The sequence below is a fragment of the Palaemon carinicauda genome, chromosome 3 (genome assembly GCF_036898095.1).
Source record: "Palaemon carinicauda isolate YSFRI2023 chromosome 3, ASM3689809v2, whole genome shotgun sequence".
NCBI lineage: Eukaryota > Metazoa > Arthropoda > Malacostraca > Decapoda > Palaemonidae > Palaemon > Palaemon carinicauda.
In genome coordinates this window covers 200954133-200981614 of record NC_090727.1, presented here as the reverse complement: position 1 = coordinate 200981614, position 27482 = coordinate 200954133, and the positions used below count along the sequence as shown (strand labels likewise).

The window sequence follows — 27482 nt, the reverse complement described above, 5'->3', positions numbered from 1 at the left end:
GTGGCGGTTGTTACAGACAAAATAGTTAGCCCTTGTTTGCACAGCTTTTACAAAAGAAAAAAAATAATTGAACTAATCATAATCTGCGAATAAAAAGCTAGTTTGAATTAGTATTGAAACCCTTTTCTAGGTTTAATCACTATTTTCATTCAAATCTAATGGCCAATATATCACTTGACACAATTCAGTTTTGCCTGAATTTAATATAATGGATTATTATACCAAAATAGTCATGACGATAGCAATAGGCACTTCATTTCTACTAAAAGTATTCTTACAATACTGAACTATCAATTTAGTACTGAATGTTTCTTTCAACTTTGGGAAAAAGTAGTCTTTAATATAGAGGACGGGTGGTGAGATTTATCGTAATTCGTACATGTTGATGAAAGGATTTACGAAATACAGTATCATTTTATGGGAACATGATACTTAACAGTTGTTAATAATGAATCATAAGTGGCTCTGCCAGTTGAGAAATACGATTTAAACAATTATTGGAGTGTTTATCCCGGAAAATAGATACTGTGCTATTTTATCCTTTCTATGCGAAAAGAACGATTCCTTAGAACAGATTTCTTTGCACCAATAAATCCTTCCATTGACAGACGTCAACAAAACATCTGCATTATACCGATCTCGATCATTTCATCATCAAAATGGTGAGTCAAGTGGCCAAATTGGTGTATAGTAATCATAATTACACCGAATGCTGATGTTTAAAGCATAAGCTTCGAATGAAATGTGAAAGTTAAGCGACTTTGAGGTTCAACGATGCTGACCCAGCCAGCCTCCTATAGGGTTACCTTTGACCTGCTGTAGGTTGGGCCTCTTTTCGGAGAGGCTTTTCTCCACTACACCCCCATTTTTGCTAGTTTAGTAGTGATATGCAGCACATTCGATGCTCAGCAATGTTGGTTAAATGGTATATATTACGTTGTGAATAATCTAGGTAGTTGATCATCATCATATCTTATCCACTGCATAGCGGCCTGATCAATGATGCAATTTTGTGGTTTCTTGTCTCAAACTGTGGTCAAATATCGATGTTTGGTGTCTCTCTGTGGTTTCGCTGACTATTACTACATTGTTTTGTGAAAAAAGAACCATACTTTGTCACATTGCTTTAAATTTTGGTAATTAAGTTTTATTAATGAAACCAAATTTACCAAATATAGAATAGAATATAGCTTATGATTGTTCGATTTGGAGCCTTTGTATATCAGCGGCCAGTTCCTTCCATGTGGATTAAAATTGGAAATTAACTAACCTAAAAGTTTCCCCCCACTAGCCTAACCTACAAGCTGTGTTCTTATCTACTTACCTAACAGGGGGGTGGGGTGCTAACGCCCCTATGTGACCCCCCTTAGACTGCTGTATGCTAAGTTAGCCATAATAATACATACAGGTGGCCGTTGTCATACATACACCCCTTTGATTTAATCCTTGAATAATAGGACTTACATATATATAAAAATTTAGAATCGAATGTCCTTCTGCTAAGAGTTATGAGTTTAAAGGAAATAATGTCGGTTAGAATTATAACAAGACACATGTGGAAATTCCACATGTATTTATTCACACTTGAGTGTGATCAAGGCATCAATGCTGGGCTTGAATACCTTCCTATTTGGTAAAATGTGTTCATTGGGGTGTCCGGTCAACAGTCTGATGCATCTTTAGTCCATCAGATCAATAGTCTGATGGTTAAAATATCTGTTGAACTAAGGCATTTATTAGATAATTAAAAATTCATAATACTAGCTACTGAACTGTCAGACAATTGGACCATATGATTAGAACTACAGCTCTATTTTTTGGGAAAAAAAAATAGTTGCAGAATATTTGTGTACGGCATACAAGAAAAACTTTTCTTAGCACAACTTTGCCAAATATGTACAGTAACCTTCCTGCTTTGTATGGCGACTTAGATCAGCTATTTATTAGAGTTGTAAAGGAAAGCAGATAATATATACTAACATAAGGTGCCTCCACCTAGGTTGAACGAAATTATTGTGCCCTTACCAGAGGGAGACTTTGCCCCTTAGCTGATAATGATATTTTTTTTTTCCAATGACACATACGTAAAATCGAGATGGAGAAAATGTATTGGTAACAATAAGGTTGTTTAAATAGAAATACCCAAACAGCTGGGTCTAGGAAAATTGCCAGTCGGAAAATTGCCGGTCGGAAAATTGTCAGTTGGAGAATTGCCAGCTGGGCAATTACAAGCCGGAACATTACCATCGTCGAGTGAGAAATTTTTAAATGTTTATTGGGCTTAAACTACCATTAATTAACATGATAGTTCCTTTAGACCATTTCCTTCCTTTTTGTTATTGATCATTTATTCCAAAAATACCACTTTTCATTTTATAAATGTTTGTTCAAGCCTAAACTTAATATTTTGAATTCACGTGTTCGATTTATTTTTATACAAATTTACTTGAGTTACTTAAATAAGAAACAGTTCAGCTGCGAAATGATACAAAAGATCTATACTATTTTTGTGATTCTCTTTACCAATAATGGCTACTGTTGTAAAATGTGAAGAAGAATTACTATGTGGAATGTTCATTCCAGAGTGGAGCGTTGCATGCCACGGACCAACAACAGCATTGAAGAGTTAGCAATGTTTTTTTCCAAAAATGTTATCCAATGTCCTCCAAATATATGGGAATGTATCTCATTTTTGAAGGAGGAAATTTTATTCAAAACAAAAATATTGCATTTTGAACGAGGAGATGGGACTTAAGATTCAAAAAAATACAAAAATGTCAGTGATAGAATAAAGAGGACTTTTGAGCTACATAACGAAGACAACAAAATCAAGTTTCTTCGATGTATTGCTTATAATCTCCACTCATTCTAAACATTTATTTTTTCATTTTTATTTTCTTCATTTATATTATAATGACGTGCGTTTTATAAATCTGTTTTTTATACCAAACATTAATGTTGATTAATAAAGCTTTTGGTCTAAATCTTTAAGCTTTTGCTTTTAATATTTTTTTTCATTTATATTTTAATTAAGTGTTTTATAAATCCATTTATTATACCAAAAATTAATATTGAACAATAAAATTTTTGCTTTAGATTTAAAAACTTTCTATTTTCTGAAATGCTCGTTTATGCTAAAACTACTATTTCCTTTTTTCATGATTACAAAACAGAAAAGTGAATGACTGTTTAGTCAAAACAAAAATATTGCATTTTGAACGAGATTGAACTCATAATTAAAAGAAATACAAAAATTTCAATTTGAATATTTTCATAATTACAAAACAAAAAAGTGAATGACTGGCAATTTTCCGACCGGTAATTTTCCCCAATGGCAATTTTCCAGCTGGCAATTTCCCGACTGGCAATTTTCCAACTGGGAATTTTCCGTGCACGAAACAGCCATATCTATGGACAGCAATAATATGTATATATATACTGTATACCATTACTTTATGCATTCAGAGATACTTAGATATTCAATGTGTATTCACATGACATCCTATGCTACTTAAATAAATGAAATTGCATGGCTAAAGCCCTCCCGATGAGTGAAAAGGTTGTTGTCCTAGGGTAGGTTAGGTCAGGTCAGTATGTTTCTATGCTCAATGGCAATGTGGCATGAGTAAATATTTCCCTCTACCTGCTTAAATGGTAAAGAATCATAGTGAATAATTTTTTGCATTCTCAATCATGTTAAGCCAGGAGTCCAAGGGTACAAAGCCTCTTTGTCAAATTAGGATCCACCACCTTAAAAGAAGGTTAGGCTGAGAATGGTTTATTTACTAGGCCTGTGTATCCAAGTTGAAACAGGTCAATGGTGTTTCCTTCCAAAGTGATGCATAACTACATTGACAATACTGTTGTGTAGATGCTGTGATGTACCATACTGTTGTACAGTACAAGATCTGTTTCTAGGACTCATGTTTGCCATAATTATATTCTATCCCATCAATCCTAACCTAAACCATCCTGTAACATCATGTACTACCTAATGTACTTTAGGATGCCATAGTCCTATCTTGAAATGGCAGTCAGAGCTCTTGTGTTGGGTGTGATCCATAATCAGCCAACTTTAGGAATAAGCTTTAAGTCTACCTAGATACTCTCTGTAAGCCTGCCTTTAGGCTAGGCCATAACCCTCTGGGTTCTTCGTGGGATACACAACGTAATTTGAATGTTATAATTCATATGGGAAACAAACGGAATTTGGTCGTTCATTAAAACTGCAATATTGATTATAAGCACAGACATAGGTATTAGGTGAAAGCAAGTGTCATTCAGTTGGGAAAATCCTATGGATGGTAATTGCCTTTCTGTGTTTTGTGATGGAAGTGTTTTGTGAAAGTTTTTGCTATTTTTTTTTTTTTCTTGTAAAGGCAGGAGAGGATTTGGATAAAACCAAGATGTACTGTAAGAAAGTTTTATATGGAGTCCTGATTGGCTAAAAATGAAACTAACTATTTTCCTCTTCACAAAAAACTTGTCAATATCCACTTACATATACTGTATGAGTAATATCCAAATCTATTCAGAGACCGTTTGGAAAATGTATTTTTGAACTTTTTTTTTTATTCCTTTTAGCTCAGTACTGTATTTAGGCATAGCTTTCAATATCCCATTTATTATGCATTGTTTAGAAGTGAATGATATATTTTAGAATTGTCTATTACAGTACTCTATATTAATGAGCTTGAACAAATATGGCTAAATTGATAATTCAGTATGCTGTATGTTGCATTAAATGTTATTCCGTAGTTTGGTATAGTAGTCCTAAAATAAGAGCAAATACTGAAAGTAAGTTTTTTTTCTCTTCAAAATCCCAGAAATCAACATCGATGGTAGGTTTTGATATAAAATTTAATAGATGCCAGTATTTCTGAATTGTTAATAAATAATTGCTGAAATGTATTCTGAAATCATAACTTAATCAACATGTACAGTAACATAATCTAAGAGACTCATAAATTTCCTTAAACCTATACATCCTGCCATAACATAAGCCAAGATGTTGTAATCTGAATGGTCATAGATACCCCAGAGCAATTCTCATTACTTTACCTGACCTTAATTTTATCCCGTGCTTACAACATGGTCATAGACTAATTGGCCAGCATCTGGAATTGCCATTGTCCTTTTAGAAATTACCAATCTTTACTTTAACCTTTTTACCCCCAAAGGACGTATTGGTGCGTTTCACAAAAGCCATCCCTTTACCCCCATGGACGTACCGGTACGGCCTTGCAAAAAAATGCTATAAAACTTTTTTTTTTTTTTCATATTTTTTATATTTTGAGAAAATTCAGGCATTTTCCAAGAGAATGAGACCAACCTGACCTCTCTATGACAAAAATTAAGGCTGTTAGAGCAATTTAAAAAAGATATACTGCAAAATGTGCTGGGAAAAGAATAACCCCCTGGGGGTTAAGAGTTGGAAATTTCCAAATAGCCTGGGGGTAAAAGGGTTAAGGTTTGTCATCTTTCAACAATTTCATTCCCAGTCTCTGATGGAGGTCTGGTTTGAACTGACCAAACCTCAGGCCAAGGAGGTGTTGAAGTTATATTGCTTAACTTTTTGTTAAGTGATCTATGAATTTGTGTATGACTTTGCTTATTACTATACATTAGGGACATTAGTCAACTGGAGCTAGAGCTTTGTCCTTTTATAAGTTGAAAAGGATGTTAACTTCGTAAAATTTTAAACCATTAGGAAAAATACACAATATTGTACTGTACAGAAAACATGATACAGTAACTGGGCTCAAAATTACTGTAGCTATTGAATTTTAAATATTTAACTTAGCCGGTGAATATATAATAGCTGCTACTCAGCGGCTCGACAGAAAACACACTCAAAAACTCGCGAGCGATCGCTATGAAGGTTGCGGGTGTGACCACCAGCGCCAACTATCGGCCAGATACCACTCTTGCATGTAAACAAACCCTTCAATTCTTCTCTGTCGACCTTGACGACTAGACGTATCATTACTCGCTGTAGAACCTGGAGTTTTCTCAACATATTTGGTGAAGTACTTCATTTTGGTTTGAGCTTTCGCAGTGCAGGTGTTTTATCTTCAACTTAAATCTTGAACTCGTTTTTGGATAGATTTAATTTTTGATGACTTTGGATTGTTTTTTGGACTTTCTTTGACTTTTAAATGGCCGACCCTTCCCTTAGTACGGAAGTGTGTTTTAGGCTTTTAGCAATTATCTTATCACGTTATAAATTAATTATAGATTTTCCTCTATATATTTTATATCTCACCCGCCTTTATTAGGCCTCTTCGATTAGCTTTCCATTTATAATAAACATCAAGAAAAATTTTAATGATTTGTTTATATGCGACCTTTCCTGAGAGTAGGCGGTCCTAACTTGGAAACCGAAGTTAAACAACGTTGAGCCCTTTCAATCGTAAATAACTTTTACAGAGCTAATGATTTAGAACTTATTAAATGAATATTTTTTAGTAGATATTTTATGAAAGATTTTCTTTGAATAGTCTTCGTACTGTTTCAAAGATGAACTAACGTTTAGTTTATTTATGCTACGCAGTTTGCGCTCTATCGTTACGATAGAGAGAGAGAGTATCACGGTTTCGCTTTGCAGAAAGAGTAAATCGATTCTGACGTTTTGTTCATTCTTCTTTCAAAGCTTAAATGTTTTAAATTCTATTTTAAAGGAACTTTTTAATTGAAAAACCTTTCAGTTTTTTCCTTTGGTCAAATAACCTGTTTTTTGACGAAACGTAAGTGGGCTCTTCTCTTCGGTGCTAAATCAAGAGAAAGAGAGAGAGAGAGATAGAGACGGAGAGAGAGAGAGGAGAGAGAACGTTCCGATCTTTATTCTCGTCCCAAGCGAGTAACGTTGTTCTCGAGTTACTCTCGTCCCTAGTCTCTGTACGGGGAGAAAGGATAAAACGTTTTTAGTTTTTATTCTCGTCCCAAGGCACTGTTCGGTGAGAGATTGAAAACGTAGTTTTGAATGAACTAGTGTTTAGTCTCTTCCCCAGCCACTGATCTTTTTATCTTAAAATATGTTTACTGTTTTTTGCTTGTATTAATGTGCTTACATTATGGATTCGAGAGGCCTTGATCAGCGAACAGACGTTCCCTCTATGGTATCAGGCGTATCTCACCAAGATCACCCCTACCATAAGGCGAGAGAGACGATTTTCTCCTCGTCATCCGAAGGCTTTTCGCATAAGAAACCGTGGAACAAGGTTTCGAGGCCCTTTAAGCGAAAGTCAGTCCTTTCAGGACAGGTCCAGCGTCCTGGTTTTAACTATTAGGACAGCTCTGACCCTATGCAGTCATCGGAAGACTGCTCGCCGCCTAAACAAAAGCGTAACACAGACTCCGAGAGTCTTTTTGTAGGCAAGGTTTTGCAGTCACAGACGTTACCCTCGTCTCTTACCGCAACCATTCCCGTTGATCCTAAATGGGTTGTACGGCAAGACATGCAGAATAAGCTTGCCTCTCTTATGGAAGACTATTCTGCCGATAAGGTTCACGTTGATCCTAGCCGTTTATCTCATCGAGACCCTGGCCTTCAGCCGCCCAAACGAACCTTTGTGCGTCCTGTTGACGTTGGCGTAGCTAAGTCACGTCAGTCACGATATGTAGAGCCTCACTCGATGCGGTCACGTGTTGATTTTCAGCCGCATTTGGACGTTAGGCCGCTTCCTAATGCTCCTGTTGACGTTCAGGACGTTCGCCAGCCAGCGGAGTTGACTTGTTTTGACGCTGAGCGTCAACTACCGCAGTCTAGAGTTGTTTTGACTGCTCAGTCTAGGCAGTCAAAACAGTCTCGAGTGGACGCCGAGCGTCCTCCCGCACCTGTTGTTGTTGACAGTTCACAGACTGTTAAGCAGTTACATGGCGTTGCGTCCTGGTCCGCTACTAATGCACCAGTGCGTGTGGACTCTGCTTGTAAAGCATTGCCACCACGGTAGGTCTCTCCCTTGCTTGAGACTCGGCTATTGTCGGACAAGGTTCCTTCAGATAAGGAAGTTGCTGTTCCCCCTCCTACTGATATTCCCTTGAGGACTCTGTCAGGCGGAGAGGAGCCTAAAGCTGCTTAGCCCTCTATGGACTTTAAATAAATCATGCTGATTTTTAAGGATCTTTGTCCGGATCTTTTTGTAACTGCTGCTCCTCGTTCGCCTAAACGTCAGAGTTTACACTAGGCCTAGCTACTTCGAAGCCGTTGTTTTATAAGCTAGTGCTCTCTCGCTCTTCTAAGAGAGCTTTACGTTTGCTAGGCGACTGGTTTATCACCAGGAGGAGTTTGGGGGAGACAGCCTTTGCTTTCCCTACTTTTAAGCTGGCTTATAGAGCGAGAGTCTGATATGACACGAGAGAAGTTCTCGGCTTGGGAGTTCCTGCCTCTGCCCAGATAGACTTCTCAAACCTCATAGACTCTCCCTGGCGCCTGGCCATGAGACGCTCCAAGATTTTACAGGTCGACTTCAGAGCTATTTTCGAGCGTTTGAAGTTTTGCTGTACAATTATGTCATGCATAAACAAGGCTTTCAGGGATAGCTACAATGATCTGACAGTCACGTTCTCTGCAGGAACAAGTCCCTCAGGGATGGCTCCAATGATCTGGCAGCCATGTTCACTGCAGGAGTACGTAAGAGGCAAGTGCGCTCAATGTGTTCATTGTCAAGACAAACTTCACGATGAAGTCTACCACCTCTCGTGTTTACGAGGCTCATGAGGAATGTGGCAAAATCCCTCCATCTATCGGGGATCCGAGCCTCCCTGTACTTGGACGACTGGCTTCTCAGAGCATCGTCCAGTCTTCGCTGTCTGCAGGATCTACATTGGACGTTGAGTCTGGCCAGGGAGTTGGGACTTTTGGTCAACCTAAAAGTCCCAAATGATCCCATCCCAGATTATTCTATTTTTGGGGATGGAGATTCGCAGTCCAGTTTTTTTTCGGGCTTTTCCGTCTGCCACCGAATAGAACAAGCCCTGCTCGAAGTCCAACTAATGCTGAAAAGAAAACGTTTGTTCAGTCAGGAGTTGGAACAGTCTCGTAGGGACTCTCTCATCCCTGGAGCAGTTTGTCTCACTAGGGAGACTACACCTTCTGCCTCTCCGGTTCCATCTAGCCTCTCACTGGAACTAGGACAAGACGTTAGAGACGGTATCATTCCCAGTCTCCGAACCAGTAAAGGCATGCCTGAAATGGTGGGACAGCAATATCAGTCTGAGAGAGGGACTATCCCTAGCAGTCTAGAACCCAAACCACGTGTTGTTCTCAGACGCGTCGGATTTGGATTGGGGTGCGACCCTGACGGTCGGGAATGCTCGGGTCTGTGGACCTCAAGTCAGAAGAGCATGCACATCAACGGCAAGGAGCTATTAGCAGTCCACTTGGCCTTGATGATATTCGAAAGCTTCTTCGAAACTAAGTGGTAGAGGTCAACTCAGACAACACCACAACTTTGGCGTACATCTCCAAGCAAGGAGGCACACACTCCTTCACGCTGCTCGAGATCGCAAGGGACCTTCTCTTATGGTCAAGAAATCGAGGCATCTCCCTGTTGACGAGATTCATCCAGGGGGACTTGAACGTCTTGGCAGACTGTCTCAGTCGGAGGGGTCAGGTAATACCACGGAATGGACCCTCCACAAGGACGTGGGCAAGAGTCTTTGGGCTACTTGGGGTCAACCCACCTTAGACCTCTTTGCCTCCTCGTTGACCAAAAGGTTACCAATCTATTGCTCTCCAGTCCTAGAGACAGAAGCAATCCACATAGACGCGTTTCTACTGGATTGGTCTCTTCTGGACTTATATGCATTCCCACCATTCAAGATAGTCAACAAGGTACTGCAGAAGTTCGCCTCTCACGAAGGGACAAGGTTGACGTTGGTTGCTACCTTCTGGCCCGCGAGAGAGTGGTTCACCGAGGTACTTCAATGGCTGGTAGACTTTCCAAGAAGTCTTCCTCTAAGGGTAGATCTGTTACGTCAGCCCCACGTAAAGAATGTCCATCAAAGCCTCCCCGCTCTTCGTCTGACTTCCTTCAGACTATCGAAAGACTCTCAAGAGCTCGAGGTTTTTCGAAGGAGGCAGCCAGTGCGATTGCAAGAGCGAGGAGAGCTTCTACCATTAGAGTATACCAGTCGAAGTGGGAAGTCTTTTGAGACTGGTGCAAGTCAGCATCTGTGTCCTCGTCCAGTACCTCTGTAGCCCAAATCGCAGATTTTCTTTTACATCTGAGAAAGGTTCGCTCCCTTTCAGCTCCCACGATTAAGGGCTACAGGAGCTTGTTGGCTTCGGTCTTTCGACATAGAGGCTTAGATCTTTCCAACAATAAAGATCTCCTTAAGTCTTTCGAGACCTCTAAGGAACGTCATTTGGCAACTCCTGGATGGAACTTAGACGTGGTCATAAGGTTCCTCATGTCAGACAGGTTTGAGCCATTACATTCAGCCTCCCTGAAGGATCTCACCCTCAAGACACTTTTCCTAGTGTGCTTGGCTTCGGCTAAAAGGGTCAGTGAACTTCATGCCTTCAGTAAGAACATCGGTTTTTTCTACAGAAAAAGCCACTTGTTCACTTCAACTTGGTTTCCTGGCCAAAAAATGAACTGCCTTCTCGTCCTTGGCCTAAATCTTTTGATATTCCTTGCTTATCAGAGATCGTAGGCAACGAACTGGAAAGAGTATTATGTCCTGTTAGAGCTCTTAAGTTCTATTTAGCTCGTACTAAGTCATTACGAGGTAAATCTGAGGCATTATGGTGCTCAGTTAAGAAACCATCATTGCCTATGTCAAAGAATGCTTTGTCATATTTTATCAGATTTTTTAATACGAGAAGCTCATTCTCACTTGAATGAGAAAGACCGATGTTTGCTTAAGGTTAAGACGCACGAAGTTAGAACTATAGCAACCTCCGTGGCCTTCAAGCAAAATAAATCTCTGCAAAGTATTATGGACGCGGCTTTTTGGAGAAGCAAGTCAGTGTTCGCGTCATTTTACTTAAAAGATGTCCAGACTCTTTACGAGGACTGCTACACACTGGGTCCATTCGTTGCAGCGAGTGCAGTAGTGGGTGAGGGTTCTACCACTACATTACCCTAATTCCAATATCCTTTTTAATCTGTCTCTTGAAATGTTTTTTAATATTGTTTTTTGGGATGTACGGAAGGCTAAGAAGCCTTTCGCATCCTTGTTGATTTGGCGGGTGGTCAAAGTCATTTCTTGAGAGCGCCCAGATTAGGGGTTTGATGAGGTCCTGTTAGTATGGGTTGCAACCCTTTATACTTCAGCTCCTGGGAGTCTTTCAGCATCCTAAGAGGATCGCTGGGCTTCGTGAGGAAGACAGACTTACAAGGCAGAGTAATCGTCTAAGTCAACTTCCTTACCAGGTACCTATATATTTTGGTTTTGTTATTTTGATAACTGTCAAAAACTCTTAGCTTATACGCTGTAAACTTAATTAACTCTGGTCTCTACCCACCGCCTTGGGTGTGAATCAGCTATTATATATTCACCGGCTAAGTTAAATATTTAAAAATGATATTTTAATTATAAAATAAATTTTTGAATATACTTACCCGGTGAATATATAAATTAAAGGCCCTCCCTTCCTCCCCAATAGAGACGCAGCGGGACGAGAAGAATTGAAGGGTTTGTTTACATGCAAGAGTGGTATCTGGCCGATAGTTGGCGCTGGTGGTCACACCCGCAACCTTCATAGCGATCGCTCGCGAGTTTTTGAGTGTGTTTTCTGTCGAGCCGCTGAGTAGCAGCTATTATATATTCACCGGGTAAGTATATTCAAAAATTTATTTTATAATTAAAATATCATTTTTCTGATGTTTACTATGCTGAATTTAAATATATTTGCTTTATGTAACCACTTTCTGTTCCAAATGCTTCTGATCCTCTCTTCCCAGATTCGTTTCATATTGATCCAGAATCGGGCTGGGAAAACTCGTCTCGCAAAATGGTATATGAACTTTGACGATGACGAGAAACAGAAGTTGATTGAAGAAGTTCATGCAGTTGTAACGGTCAGGGATGCTAAGCATACGAACTTTGTAGAGGTATGTACTACATGTTTTGATTCTATATTTATCGTAGGCTATTTGTGGTATTTCAAGGCTTGAAGTTCTAGCTATAAATTGTGTTCATGTTGTCCTTTTGGACCTCAAAATTATTTAAAATGTATAGATTATCTGGTACCCAAACAAAACTACTATACTAGCTTTAATCTGAATGTTTTCAGGTTGAAGTTTAGCTTATTTTATTTATTTATTTTTTTTTCTTTTTAGCTTTAACTATGATGTAATGTTTTTGAGTTTTGTGGATTAATGTGTAATTTTAATCCAACATGAATTACACTACATAAAATCATACAAGTGTCATACTGATTGTTTACTGGTCCATTTTTTTTTATCTATTTTTGTAGATATCTAGAGCCATAATGCATGGGAGGAAAAATCTGTAGGTTTGTTGTGGAATTATATGAATGAGAGACAGGTTCTGAGGAAAATATACATTTTTGTGCCAAAATTGCTTTGTAAACTTAAAACAAAAGACTTTACAGGTATTTATTTATATATTGTAATGACCATTCATTTGTGTATTACAACTGTAATTTAAATAATTTGAATTTTCTTCTACGAACAGTTCCGCAATTTCAAGATTGTGTATAGGCGATATGCAGGATTGTATTTCTGCATTTGTGTTGACATCGCTGACAACAACCTTGCGTATCTGGAGGCCATTCATAATTTTGTGGAAGTCCTCAATGAATATTTCCATAATGTTTGTGAGCTTGACCTGGTATTTAACTTTTATAAGGTAAGAAAAACCTTTTCAAAGTTTAAGATATTCATATTGGTTATGGCTAAAGAAGGTATGTTTAGCATCCTTGAATGTATGCTGTGCCTCTCTTCCCAAAACATAATATATGTATTTCAGTTGGATGGATTAAAATCAATAGTGGTTACCCAATTGAGGAGACAGCATAAGTATTAATCGGGCTTTCTTTACAAAGAATGGAAAGTATAGTAGTGATCAAAGCTCTGCATTGTAAGAATAAAAACCAGTATTTTTATGAATAGTAAATATGATCAGTGATTAAATTTCAGTTTGTTTATTTGAGGATTATTCTTGGAAAGTTGGGAAATTAGTTGAAAAATGCAAATTTATTTCCATATTGTAAATATTGATTTATACCTAGTTAATTAAAGAAAATGTTTCATGATATTTTAAATCAGGATACCGGTAATTGTATTTACTGAAGAAACTCCTTTTTACCAAGATATTCAATGGGGAGAAAGTATTTTGGTCATTTCTTTAGATATGAGTTCAGTTCATACTTGTATAAGATTGCAGTACCTGCCAGTGAGAGTGCACAGAAGTTGCATTGAATTTTTTATTTGTAATCTAATTGATTTCATGATTTTTGTTTACTGTACAGTGCCTTACTTTGGGTATGTTTGTACCACCTAATGGTGTCTTTGATATACAGTATTTGAATTAGATTTTTTAATGTCTAGCAAGGATTTGATTTAAATTCCAGCAGTAGTTATGATATCTTGGTCTGAAAGGTTTACATTTTGTTATGAAATCCCCTTTCATTTTTATTATCTGCCTTTTTGCTTATATTTCTAATAAAATTGTTAGAAATGCTGTGGATATTTTGACCTTGAAAAGTATTCCATTGGTAAATAATCATTTAAAAAATTATACTTCAGAGTACAGGATTAGTTTTATGTTTATAGCTTTTGGTTATGACTTATTACATATCAGATGCTTTACTTTGTTCCAAAAGAAGTAATGAAAAACCTTTGAAATCAATCTCCTACTAATTAGATAGCATATCTTTAAAGTTTCTGGGTAATTTGTACAATATTCAGAATTTACTTTTTATTTGTAGAGAATTGATTCTCTGACATATTATTTTATGTTAGTTTTTATACTGTATCATGTTAATTTACCATCTTATATAGAGTACTGTGGTAAGAATTGTAGGGTAATGTGAAAAGCATAATACCATCCTCTATCCTACAAATACTGTATACAATACAGTAATTGAATCTCAATTTTAGTGCCTATGACATTGGTAGATGAAATTTGATAATTGGTTTTTATTTTATTTTCAGGCTTATAGTGTTGTTGATGAAATGTTTCTTGCTGGAGAGATCCGAGAAACTAGCCAGACCAAAGTTCTCAAGCAACTTCTCATGCTCAACTCGCTGGAATAACCGTTATTTGTTTATTGAAAAGTATCAGGTTTTAGATGAACTTTTGGACTAGTTTATGGTGATACAATGCATAAAAATATTAGTTTTATATTGCAGAGAATTTTTCATCAAGGATAATAGCCTGCTTCATTTACCAAAGGTGCAGTGTCTTATGCTAGGCTAATGATTCATGACAGCATACTGTATATTATATACATTACTCATATTAAACATCTAGTATGAGTGATACATATCTTACAAAATACATAAATGTTTGAAAATTACATTTAAAAAGATATTTGGAATAACTTTTGTTATGGGGATATACTGTACCACATTATCATTAACGTTCTTGTTGTGCTCACTAGTAACGTTCGTTCATTCTGTATGGGGCATGAATGATTAGTTACAGTATTGTGCGTGTATGTGTTTGTATGAGCTGTAAATATATCTTGTATTCCTGTTTGTGTTGACTATTGAGCAGATAACAGTTGTTTGTATAGAAACAACTGAACTTCCTTTAGTATAAAGTATTTGAAATAAAACGTCATATATTAAACTTGCGTTAATGTATTCCTGTTTACAGCAATTAAAGAGGCTAATGTTGGGGTGCATGACTTATATATTGAATTTTTTTATGGAAAATATGTTAACTTCAGGTTGTATAGTGAACAATAATTTTATGTAAGATATATAACACAGTTATTGAAGTAACAAAGTCTTGTTGATGTAAAGTAAGGGATCTTTATTGTGTACTTTTTATGTAGCTCATAACTCTCACTTTGGTTTTTGTTCTAAGGATTAAGGGAGATTTAAGAGTACATATATTGCAAGTAGGCCTATAGTTTTACATGCAGACATTTCTTTCCACCAAAGTGTTATGCTCCCTGATGTAATTTAGAACCATTTGATAACATTACATAATTGAAATGGATTTTTATAGCTATGAAATATATATATTGAAGTGAATTCATTTTTTGTCAGAGAAACACTATATAAATTTCTAGTCTTGAGCATCTTGTTTGTTTGGTGGTTGTAAGGCTAAAATTATCTTCATTCGGGGAATGCGTAGTTTATTGATATGCTTCTCAGTTGTTACAAAGGTTGCATTATTCTCTAGGGTTATTGTATACATGCAACCAACCTGATTGACAAAATGCTAAGAAACTCCTTATTACTACAGAGCTATAGCAAAGTTAATAGCTAATAAAGTATCAATTCTTTAAGCTATGTTGTTTGAAAAATGTTTCATCATATACAATGGTGAAATTCATAAAGTACTGGTATGTAATAGCACTTTGTCATTAAATTTTGACTTTCATATTTTCATTATGTAAATTATAAAGAGTAGGAAGATCACATACTATTTTTGAAGTGTATTGTATTTACTGCCAATCTGTGGCTGTAATTTAAGGAAGTAACCAATCAAAAACATATGTAGGTTCATAGCATATACCAATGATTTGGGATGCACTATACACAAATGAACAAGCAGTAAAAGTCATGAATGTCGAATTCAGTTAATGAGTAGGTATTATATCAGGCGTCTTTTAACATAATTAAATTTGATATAAATTTCTTTAATTTTATATTTATCTTTAGTCGCACCACAGCATATGAGTAATGTTTAACATACTATAGTTGCATGCGTGTAAATAGCTTGTATATTGTTTTTTTTTCTGATTTTGTTGGTAGAAAGGTTATTTCTTGAATCTCTTAAATATAAACCAAATTATACACCCTAGTTTATCTGAGCTGTAATTAAGGATTATAAGAGCTTCAACGGAGCCAGAACCTTTCGTTTCATTCAGATATTTTAACAACTGTTATGAACTTGAGAGATGAATACCTTCTGAAGTTGTTTATGCACAATAATTTTCAAGTTTTAACATTCCATTATGATATGAGACATTATCATCGCAAGTGGTTCTTTCAGTTGTTTTATAAATCTTTTGTTTATTTTATAGATTGTTTTGTAAAACCTTGTCAAATGTTACATCGACAATAGCCTCTGTGGTGTGGAAATTAATGTCGGAAACTCTTGTTAACTTGAAATCGCTCCATCTGGAGGTGAAATAGAAATACTCAGTGTCCCTTTAGTTTAATTTCATCCTTTTAATATCTAGACAAAATGCTTATGCATATCTGCATTTTTCTCTATACTTCATCCAAGAACTTTATCCAAAATTTCTTAAGTGTGCGTCAAGTTTATGAGATTGAAACCACGGTGAATATTTAGTACAGAACTAAAAGTCATATCAATTACTTATGCTTTGAATATGTTTTCCTTATTTAACTGGACATAATGTTCCCTCGATGTTCTGGTTAAACAGCATAGTACAGGAGTATGTAATGACAATCTTTATGCAAGGAAGAAATAAAGTATTTTGAGCAGTGCTAGCATTATTTCGATATAAAACTCATAACCACTTAACTTTTACTTTAATGTAACCAGGATTTTCCCCCCAGTTGCCCTTAATGCTGAATGACCTCACAGGTCCCAGTGCCCGGCTATATAGCCCAAATTCAAAAATATAATCTTTGTTTATGGAGAAAAGGAGGAATGATCTAAAAAATAGAATACAGTATATGTATATTTAAAAAAACTCGTGTAGCATTTTTTTTCTGTCATTAATAGTTTAATCTTGCTAATACATGTAATTTAATCTTTTTCACACAATACGTCGTTAATTAGTCCCTTATGATTGACAACAGAAACCCATAATAAGTAACTATGAAATTAAATTCTTGGAGATTTTCTTATTGTCATATTCAGTAAAATAATCAAGCTTTTGAGCAAATCTATAAAAACTAATATAAATTTTGGCCATAAAATAATGAAAAGCATTAATTTGATATGAGATATGACATGCAAATCCTTGTTAGCACATCTGAATTTTTTTTTACTTTTTTCCAAGTGTTAAATACAGGTACAGTATGTATTTGACATTAATGAACTATACTTTAAGACAATACAATATGTATTGTATTTTAGGGTATTCATATTTATTGTGGCCTAGCAGTGTACAATAACTGTCCTTTCAAATTTCCTCTGGATGTAATAATACAGTACCCCACTTTACATTGGGATGATCTACATCAGTTTTGACTTTTCTTCTCTTATCCTTAAGTGCCAAATACAAAAATTAAATTCTTTTTACCCAATCTTACATCGTACAATATCGATGAAGTGCTGTACTGTACGGTACTGTACTTGCATGAAAGCTGAACAATGTTTGTGCTGTATCTAGTTATTATGAAATTATGTGTATAAGGAATGCAAAGCCACTTTATCTAAGGTATGGAGTGCAAAGTTGCTTTATACGGTGAAAATCTGACCTACAATGAAAATCAACTTTTGTCGGGGTCTCTTGAAAATAATTAACAACGTAGGGTGGGAATATTACTTATGAATAACTCAGCGCTACGAGGAGAGATGTAGTGGGTATGCTGTAAAATTATAGTCTTAAACTAATATCTAAGTACTGTACCTGGTATTGGAGCCAAGAAAGCTACACAGCTCTGAAGTGCCAAGGGAAAAACTCATTAGTTGCATTATTAAGTAAAAATTTAAAAATGTTAAACTGTAAGATGGAAACAGGAATTTAGGTAAAGTACTGTAGATGGTTACAAATTGAATGTAGCTAAGCATTAGATAAGGTGCCGAATGAGCAGTCGAAGTAGGCTACCCTTATGTAGTTGTAATTGTGTAACCTGGACGAAAAGATTATTGAATAAATGCTCTGAACAAAAATCGGCCTTATTCCTAGGTAAAAGAAAGATAAAACAATAAGTATATATATATACATATATATATATATATATATATATATATATATATATATATATATATATATATATATACACATATATGTGTATATATATATATATATATATATATATACATATATAATATATATATATATATATATATATATATATATATATATATATATATATATATACATATATATATATATATATATATATATATATATACATATATATGCTTAATTCTATATATGATATAAGGACGATGTCCAACAGCATTTTTACTCTACGAATTCCCTTTTTTCACCTATAGGGCCTACATATTTTCCTGTTATTTCATTGTAAATGTTATTTATATCATCGTGTGCAGAATCATCTCTTCTTTTTCTTTATGATTCATTCATCATTGTATGTTAATGCTGGGCCTTGCTATTTGTAAATAATTTATGTTAACCTAAAGAAACACAGATTCCCACCATATTTTACCTGTCTGGGGTAGTCAGTCACCTGCCTCAGGGAGCCTTGCTACTTATCCGTCCGCAGACCTCTATGTCAATCACCTGTTCTGATAATAAAGTACAGGGTCAAAAACTTTCCACTCTCGCCGTCTGTGGCAAGTGGCATTGGGTTGCTAGGCTTGGCGCCTATAAGCCAAGGATAGGGATATGTGCTAGGTGTTAAGATCTTGCTAGCCTGGCGTAGATAAGCCAGGAAATCAAAAACAACATAGTTTCAATAAAGTAATAGGAGTGTACTTTGGTTTTATTCTACCCCAAAACCTCCCTACCTGCACGAGTAGACTGCTGGGCCGTCTTAGTGCTTGGAAAGCAGTAAGGAGGCTCCCCAGCTGCTATCTATGCAGGGTAGTATTTAGATAAACAAAGAAAGTTTCTGCACTGCTCTACTAATAGGCTAGATAGGACCTCCCCTAACTAACCGTTCTGTTCCAGATTCTGTACCTTTCATCTTTCTAACTCATACTATAACCTTGTCTGGGGCCTTAGGGCTTCAAGGGTTGGACAACCCGACTAGACGCACTGTCTGTCTTCTCCAACACCCCCCCCCCCTCTATGGACTTGAAAAGGAACTGAACATGGAAGAAATACAAGATATGGCTTGCGATCAACCCAATAGAAAAAGGGCTCAAGAAGACCTGGAACAGGATAAGGAGTCACAAGAGTGGACCCAAGTGTTCAGGAAAAAGAAGCTGGCTAAGAGAAATACTGTCCCCACCCCTGCTGAAACCAGACCTCAAAACACTGAGGGAAATCCAAACTCAACTGGAGAAAATAAAACATACTTCTTCAGAGTTTTAGCTGGCAACTCCTCTGAGGCTTTCAAGGCTATTGTAGCCTTTGAGCAAAAACATAGGAACCTGAAAATTGTTGCAAAGCCAAACAGACAAAGGCAGTGGACCATCTCCACCAGGGACGCAAGAGCCCTGATTATGCTGAGAAGCACCTCAGATATTAAACTGCAGGAGCTCAGAGAGGAAGATAAAATCAAGAAGGCTGTTGTAGTGGGTTATCCCACTGACATGATGGAGAGCCATCTTACAAAGCTGCCTAATATAACTGCAGCAGAACGAATGACCAATAAGGCTGGCTACCTTACCAAAGCTATCCTTGTGACTTCTAAGGGACCTCACCCCAATAAAGCTAATCTGGACATCTTCGGAAGTTTCTGGGTTAAGAAATATTACTCAGATCTCCTAAGATGCTTTAACTGTCAAAAATTTGGCCACCACAAGGACGAGTGTCAGGCCAAAGTCCCCACTTGTGCAGTCTGCAACCAAAGGCACCCTACACAGGAGTGTATAGATAAGAAGGCGGCAGGTATCCCTACAACACCTAAATGCCCAAATTGCAAAAAGGGCCACACAACAATGGCTTGGGGATACCCTGAAAGGGTAGCAAGGGTAATTGCTGCCCTCCCCAAGGAGAAAAGAGAAGAGACGAGAGGAAGGATGGCTCCCAAACCTCTACCAAGAAGGAGGTTTTATTCTTAAGAAGAACTTAAGAAAAGCTCTAGAGCTAGGTCCTCCTCCAGAGCCCCAACTTCAACATCCCAGGCCCCAAAACCAATGCCCAGAACCATTTTCATTAAGACCACAGTCTTAAGAGAAAAACTGACTGACCTAGTCACATAGGCTGTGACTGGCAAAATCAATGCTGAAGCCATAGCAGCCAGCATTGAACAAGTCCTTATGGGTTTCATTTCCAAACCCAAGTCCTTCCCCGCCTCTCATGCTGTCCAGGAGATCACCTCTCATACCACAAACTCCATACCTCCCACTCCATCTCCTCAATCACCTGTACCTTCCACGTCCGCCACACCAGACCCCACCCCTATCATCCCACTCACCCCATCCACCATCACTTCATCCACTCTCACCTCATCCACCCCATCGTCTGAGGTCAAGGCAATTGCCTTTGCCCCTAGGGACCCCAGACAATTCAGTTCGACTTACACACAGGAATAAGAGTCCTTAACTTGAACTCGGCCGGAGTAAGACCAAAAATGTCCTCCTTGATTGCAGTATGCAAAACAGAGGATAAAGATGTAATTCTGTTACAAGAAACTTTTCTAACAACAGGAAAAAAACTTAGAATTGCAGGTTACAACGCCAACACCACACCACAGATAGGCACAGACAAAGGCTTAGCTACACTAGTCAAAACAACTATACCAACAACAAGGTTACACAACCCAATTCCTTGTGGTACCAATGTAGAGACACTGGCAGTAACAATAACATTGCTGAACCAAAAAGTAGACATATACAACATATACAGGAAGATAAACAGGGAAGACACAGGAGAGCTGCAACTGACACAACTCTTTGCTCATGCAGAAATAACACCAACACTTATATGTGGGAATTTTAATGCACATCATCCTATATTATCATCCCCATCAATAACAAACCCTTCAGGAGAACACATAGCCTTCCCCCAGGAGGAATTTGAAGGAGTCGCCCTTCTAAACACAGGGCAACCTACACATCTAAGAGGAGGCAGACTAGATCTGACCTTTGCTACAACAGCAGTAAGACATCTAGCCAGATGGCGAGCGCACTCAACCCTGATTAGTGACTACTTTGCCACAATAACAGAATTGGAGATACAACAATTACCTCCAATTCCACCACCTCCACCAAGATGGAATCAAGACCTAGCAGACTGGGTCTGCTTTCAACTAGCCATAGAGGAATGGGCAGTAAACTACAATCCTCCAAAGGATATTGGTCAACTAGAGAAAGACCTAGTTGACGCATTTCACAATGCAGCTAACAAAGCAATGCCCCTAAAGGCAGCAAGAGGTAACCAGATATTCAAGGACTCCTGGTACTACTGCCCAGAAGTCAGGAGTCTAAAAACAATACTAAATAGAGTCACAAAAATATACAGAAGAAGATCCACAGTAGAGAACAGAGAACTACTGCAAACAGTTAAAAATGAAACACAACAAAAAATCCATGAAATAAGAATAGAAAAATGGATGGAATGGTGTTCAAACTTATCCCAGTATACAACACTCACATAGCTATGGAAATAGCTAAACAGAGTAGCCGGAAAAAAAATCCAATTGCAATATACCTACACCCACAAGAGGAGGCAGAAAGAATTGCGACAGCCTTTGCAAATAAAACATTATCAGCTAATCTCTCCCCTGAAACCAGAATGTTGCAAGAGCAACTGGCGCCAGCCAGGTGGGAAGAGATCAACACAACCTGTCAGCTACAGGATGACACAGACACCCCATACACAGTTGAGGAACTGAGAGCAGTACACAAGACAGGAAAAGACACTGCGCCAGGAGCAGACAGGATCACCCACACAATAATCAAATACATGGGTCCAACAGGAGAAACCGCATTCCTGATGTTGTTAAACAGAACACACCTTGAGCACACAAGGCCTCAAGCCTGGAGGCAACAAAATACACAGCCAATCCCAAAACCAAAGGATCCAGAAAATCCCAGACCAATAGCCTTAGTTTCCTGTGTGGAAAAGACAGGAGAAAAAATGGTCCTGAACAGAATGAAATACAAAATTGGCCTCCTACACAAGCAGCTATATGCATATCAGGAGGGAATTGGAACTTCTGAATGCATTGCAGACGTTTTAAGCTGCATAAATCAAAAGAAGGCAACAATAGTCTTCATAGACTTTGAAAAAGTTTTGAAAAAGCTTTTGAGCTTGCAAGCCCAGCAGCAATGCTACAATCAGTGGCCAGGAAAGGAGTTAAAGGTCACCCATTAGCATGGACTAAAAACTGTCCTAGGAAGACAAGCTAGAATCAAATTCCAAGGAGTGACTTCAAACTTTTACGAATTGGAAAATGGCACACCACAAGGAGGGATTCTTAGCCCCCTCCTATTCAGCATCCTCACAGAGAATATAGCCTCACTCCAACTCCCCGAAGGAGTACACATATTCATCTATGCAGATGATGTATGTGTAATTAATCGAAGATCAAACAGAATGGTCAAAATGCAAAGAGCACTTAATGCCATCAGTCACAGGTTCAATGAGCTGGGACTGAAAATAAACATTGGCAAAACCAAGGTTATGGCCATCAAAGCCCCAAACCCCCTGCACCCACTCACAATAGGAATGAAGGCCCTAGAGTGGGTGGACAGTTACACATACCTGGGAGTTGTAATAGACAAACAACTCTCCTTTAAGGAGGAAGTCAAATATCTCAAAGAAAAAGCAAATGCCAAACTGACAGCCATGAGTTACATGACTAAACTCAATGACGGAGCAAATGAGCATTGTTCAAAAGAAATACTATCTAGCCTGTTTCAGAGCGCTAGTGGAATACGCCGTTCCAACCCTTACAAACTTAACAAATACTCAAAAAGCCTCAATAGAGGTAATTCAAAACAATGCCATGAGGCTCATGCTAGGAGCCCCAATATGGACAAGACTGTGCAACCTAATGACGGAGACTGGACTACCATCCCTTGAAGACAGGATTGCACTAAGAAATGCATCCACAGTTGCAAAGATGTTCCTCTCAGACAGAGACTCTATAACCAAAAAGAGGGTGAGAGAGGAACTATCAAAGCACCCGGAGGCTCAAACCCCAAGCTCCTATGGCAAAGACCATAGCGATAACATAAAGAGCCTGGGCCTAACTGAATATATCATGCAGCTAAATCCAGACTCAGCGCAGAGTGCACTGCACATTCCACCTTGGAAGAAACAAGTAGAAACCTACAGTTACACTAAGCTTCCAAGAGCAAAGGAAGATTGCACAATGGAGGAACTTAGAAATGCAGCTCAGGCAGCAATCCGCTTATCAGAAACAATAGGGGCACAGATCTACTATACTGACGGTACTGTAGACCCTGGAACCCAAACAGCGGGAGCTGCAGTTTTCTCCAGCAACTTCACAGCCTGCTGGAGGACATCCAACAAAGTCTCCACCATGCAGACAGAACTTGTTGCACTAAAACAAGCACTACAATACTCTATTGAAAATGAGGAAGGACCAGTAGTCATACATACTGATTCGAGATCCTCAATGCAAGCCTTGCAACAGGAAAAGTATAAAGAAAACAAGGCCCTGCTAGCTGATATCAAATCACTTTTGTATCAGCACAATGAAAGAAATAGACAAGTAACTCTAAATTGGATCCCAAGTCACATCGGGATACCAGGAAATGAGAAGGCTGATGAACTAGCCAAAAGCACCAGACACAAATAAAGCGTACAGGTGCATATACAGCCTGCACTACAACAGATTAAAAACAAAGTAAAGTCATATTTCAAAGTCAATCTAATCAAGGAACTACACAACTAGATAGGGAATGGCTCTCCCTCTGTCACGTGGTACAAATGGGCCACGGAGCTAGAGCCTCCACCCCTAGCCATATACACCCTAAGAGAGAAGGCTGTTTGTATACACGGGCTCAGACTGGGATACAAGGCTAACTGGGAAGTCCTAGAAAACATTCAAAGACCGTGTGATCACTGTGACGTCACACCACAACAGGCCCTCCTGCACTACCTACTAGAGTGTAGGGAAACAACGCAGCTGAGAGGTGATCTACAGGTAGACACCAACTCACCACAGGCCTGGCAGGGCGGGGCCACGCTGAGAAAAGCAAGTGTTGAAAACATAGAGAGACAAACAATTGCTTTTAAGACTACCTCCGCCAAGGTAATGACCTCAGAACATTCATTTAACCATCTCATCCCCTCACTGTAAGGCCCTATTCACATCATCATCTGTATTTTTTGAACTTACTCTACTACTAAAAATTTCCTACAGGGAACCTAGGGAGTAAAGGGTTGGACAACTCCACCTGCAACCTTTCCCTACTATTCAAAGGCCTTACACCCCATTTTTCCATCTACCACTATCTGTGGCACGATGGCCCTCTCTCACTACAACCATCATCCTTACCCTGTTCACAACTATCTCTACTACTGAAAACTTTTCAAATTTCCCTATAAATGATCAACCTACCTTATAATTTACAGGTTACCTACGGGCTGACCAAGGGGAAGGCCCGTGCCAACAAAAAGAGTTGGCTGTAATACACTACGACGACGACGAATAAAGTATCAGTCAGCTATGATCTGTCATTCGCCCCTCATAATATAACTTAATGACTTAACCATTAACTTAAATGATTAATAGTAACAGAGTGAAAATTAAAAGTAGTCCATAGAATTTTTTAAAAAATCCATGGTCATTTCTAATTGATTACGAGGAACATTTCTTTGTCAAAATCAACGGCAACCTATCAAAGCTCTTAGCCAAACGCTAAGATAATTAGAAAGACAGAGATGATGAGAACGAGTATGCAATAGAGGATGGAATATCATTGGAAGGAGAAAGGATTAAGGAAGTGGATCATTTAGATATTTAGGAATAGGAACCATGATCTCCAATACAGGATCTCTGGATTTGAAGTTTAATGAAAGATTGAAAAATAAAAAACAGACAATGGCTAGGCTAAGTAAAATTTGGAAATCAAATTGCCCGAAATTACACACTTACACACACACATACACACAAACACACACACACACACACACACACACACACATATATATATATATATATATATATATATATATATATATATATATATATATATATATGTAAGGGCAGTGAGACGAGCTATCACCAACGACAACTGACAGTTTATTCAAACAGGTGCAAGAATATAATACAAGGTGCGGACGGCAATGTAGCATGCGCGCTGGAGCCAATCTGACTTGAATCAACTGCCACAAAATGTGTGTTTTTTCACACGTACAAATACTTGAAATACAAGTCAATAGAAATATGTAGCGAAATGATAAATACATGAAATTGTAGCTCTGAGGGAGCGGAACAAATATATACAGTTAGCCACAGTGTGGTGAAAGAAGAATTTAAATGAAATGGAGAATTCGATGAGAATACTGGACGACGGAGGGAGCGATATCCTTACAAGTACTCCCCCCACAAGACATCAGGCGGCGTAGAAGACTGATGAGGCTAGTCTTCGTATCGATTCGGGCGTCGGAGGGTTCCTCTTGTTCTTGAACGAAGGGGCGCGTCGGCGGTCGGCGTATGGATCGTTACCTCTCGTCATCATTTGTTGCTTTTTTTCTCATTAGGCTCCTTGTTTTGAGGTGGCACTCTGGATCTGCCAGATCCCGCGGAGGCAGTGTCGCTTCCTTCGAGAAACGCCGGTTTCACGTGGTCTATTGAGACCCAGTCCTCTTGGCCATGCACGTCGAGAAGGAAGGCTTTCGTCGTTTTCTTGATTACTTGGTAGGGGTCTCAATAGGGTCTGGTTAGCGGCTGTCGATGAGCGTCGACACGGACGTAACATAACCGCAGTCGTTCAGGTTCCTCGGCTTGAAATGCTTAGTTGTGTCCTGGTAAGTTTTAAGACATGGCCTGAACTTCCTGGCGATGTCCCTAAGATGATCCAGCTGCGTGTCGTCGGTTGATGTGGGAAAGAATTCGCCGGGAACTGCGAGCGCCTCTCTGTAAACCTTTTCAGCGGGCGATGGCTCGCCATCTGCGCGAGGGGCGGTACGAAGGCCGAGAAGTACCCAAGGAAGTCGTGATTTCCTGTCCCCGTCGGTGCAGCTCGCCATCAGGGATACCTTGAGGGCGCGATGAGTTCGTTCGACCATGCCGTTTGCTGCGGGGTTGTATGCCGTGGTGCTGTGGAGTGTCGTTCCCATCAGGTTTGCCAAAGCGAGCCATATCTCTGACAGGAAAGCAGGGCCTCTGTCCGTCGTGATGTTGTCAGGAAAGCCAAATCTGCTCACCCAGCTCGACAAAAGGGCTTCGGCGCATGCTTGGGTTGTAGCTTTGGTCATCGGTGATGCTTCCAACCACCTCGTGGAGCGATCGATGATTGTCAGCAGGTAGCGAGCAGATCCCGAAGGCGGCAAAGGTCCCACGACGTCGATGTGAGTGTGACCGAAATGTCTTTTCGGTTGGGGAAAATCACCTATCCCCGATTCGGTGTGACGGCTGATCTTGCTCGTCTGGCAATTGATGCATGTCTTCGCCCATTCCCGGGCGTCCTTTTTGATCCCAGGCCAGATGAACTTTTCAGACAGGAGGCAAGCAGTGGTGCGTCCCGAGGGGTGTGAAAGTCCATGGATGATGTTGAATATTTTTCTTCTGCAGGAAGCCGGAATCCAGGGACGTGGGCAGCCGGTGCTGGTGTCGCAGAGGATAGTTACTCCTGCCGGCCCGAGGGGAATTGCAGTTATCTTGAGCGTAGATGGCCCCGTCAGGTGATCCTGTGTCTCTAGGTCGGTGCGCTGCTCGGATGCGAAGGTTGGCGTAGTCAATTCCCAGGTGGATTGCGTCGATTTCAATCATTGAAAAGGCATCTGCGACTGGGTTTTTCTTTCCGGGAATGTAGCTTATGGTGCACCCGAATTCGGCAATTGCTGCGAGATGACGATGTTGTCGGGAGGACCATGCATCTGTCGATTTTGTGAAGGCGTGTACGAGGGGATGGTCCGTCGCGATGGTGAAGGGTGTGCCCTCCAGGATGTGCCTGAAGTGGTGGACGGCGAGGAGCTCCCTGTCGAAGGTGCTGTATCTTGTTTCGGCGGGTTTCAGTTTTCTGCTGAAGAATCCCAATGGTCGAGGAGAACCATCGACGAGCTGTTCCAGCACAGCCCCACAGGCGATGTTGCTGGCGTCGGTCATCAGTCGTAGAGGGGAGTTGTCGTCGAAGTAAGCCAGGGTGGTGGTGTTTGCGAGGGCATCCTTTGTTCGGGTGAATGCGTGTTGTTGTGGGGAACCCAACTCAAGTTTCTTCGCCTTTCCCTTCATGACGTCGTCGAGGGGTGTCAGGGTCTGTGCGATGTTGGGGATGAAGCGCCTGTAGTAATTGACCATCCTCAGGAACTCCTGAAGTTGGCGGGTGGTCGTAGGTGTCGGGAATTTTCTGATGGCATCCACCTTGGTTGTCATGGATTTTACCCCACTCGAGGACACGCAATGACCGATAAA

General features: G+C 39.1%; 1 protein-coding gene across 1 annotated transcript; it reads left to right on the top strand.

Moving 5' to 3' along the window:
* Positions 1 to 508: 508 nt before the first annotated feature.
* On the top strand, positions 509 to 16303 carry AP-2sigma (adaptor protein complex 2, sigma subunit). The gene is made up of 4 exons (XM_068371252.1): positions 509 to 662; positions 11913 to 12062; positions 12649 to 12822; positions 14130 to 16303. The coding sequence occupies exons 1-4, from the start codon at positions 660 to 662 to the stop codon at positions 14229 to 14231; spliced, it is 429 nt and encodes a 142-aa protein (XP_068227353.1). The 5' UTR covers positions 509 to 659; the 3' UTR covers positions 14232 to 16303.
* Positions 16304 to 27482: the final 11179 nt, after the last annotated feature.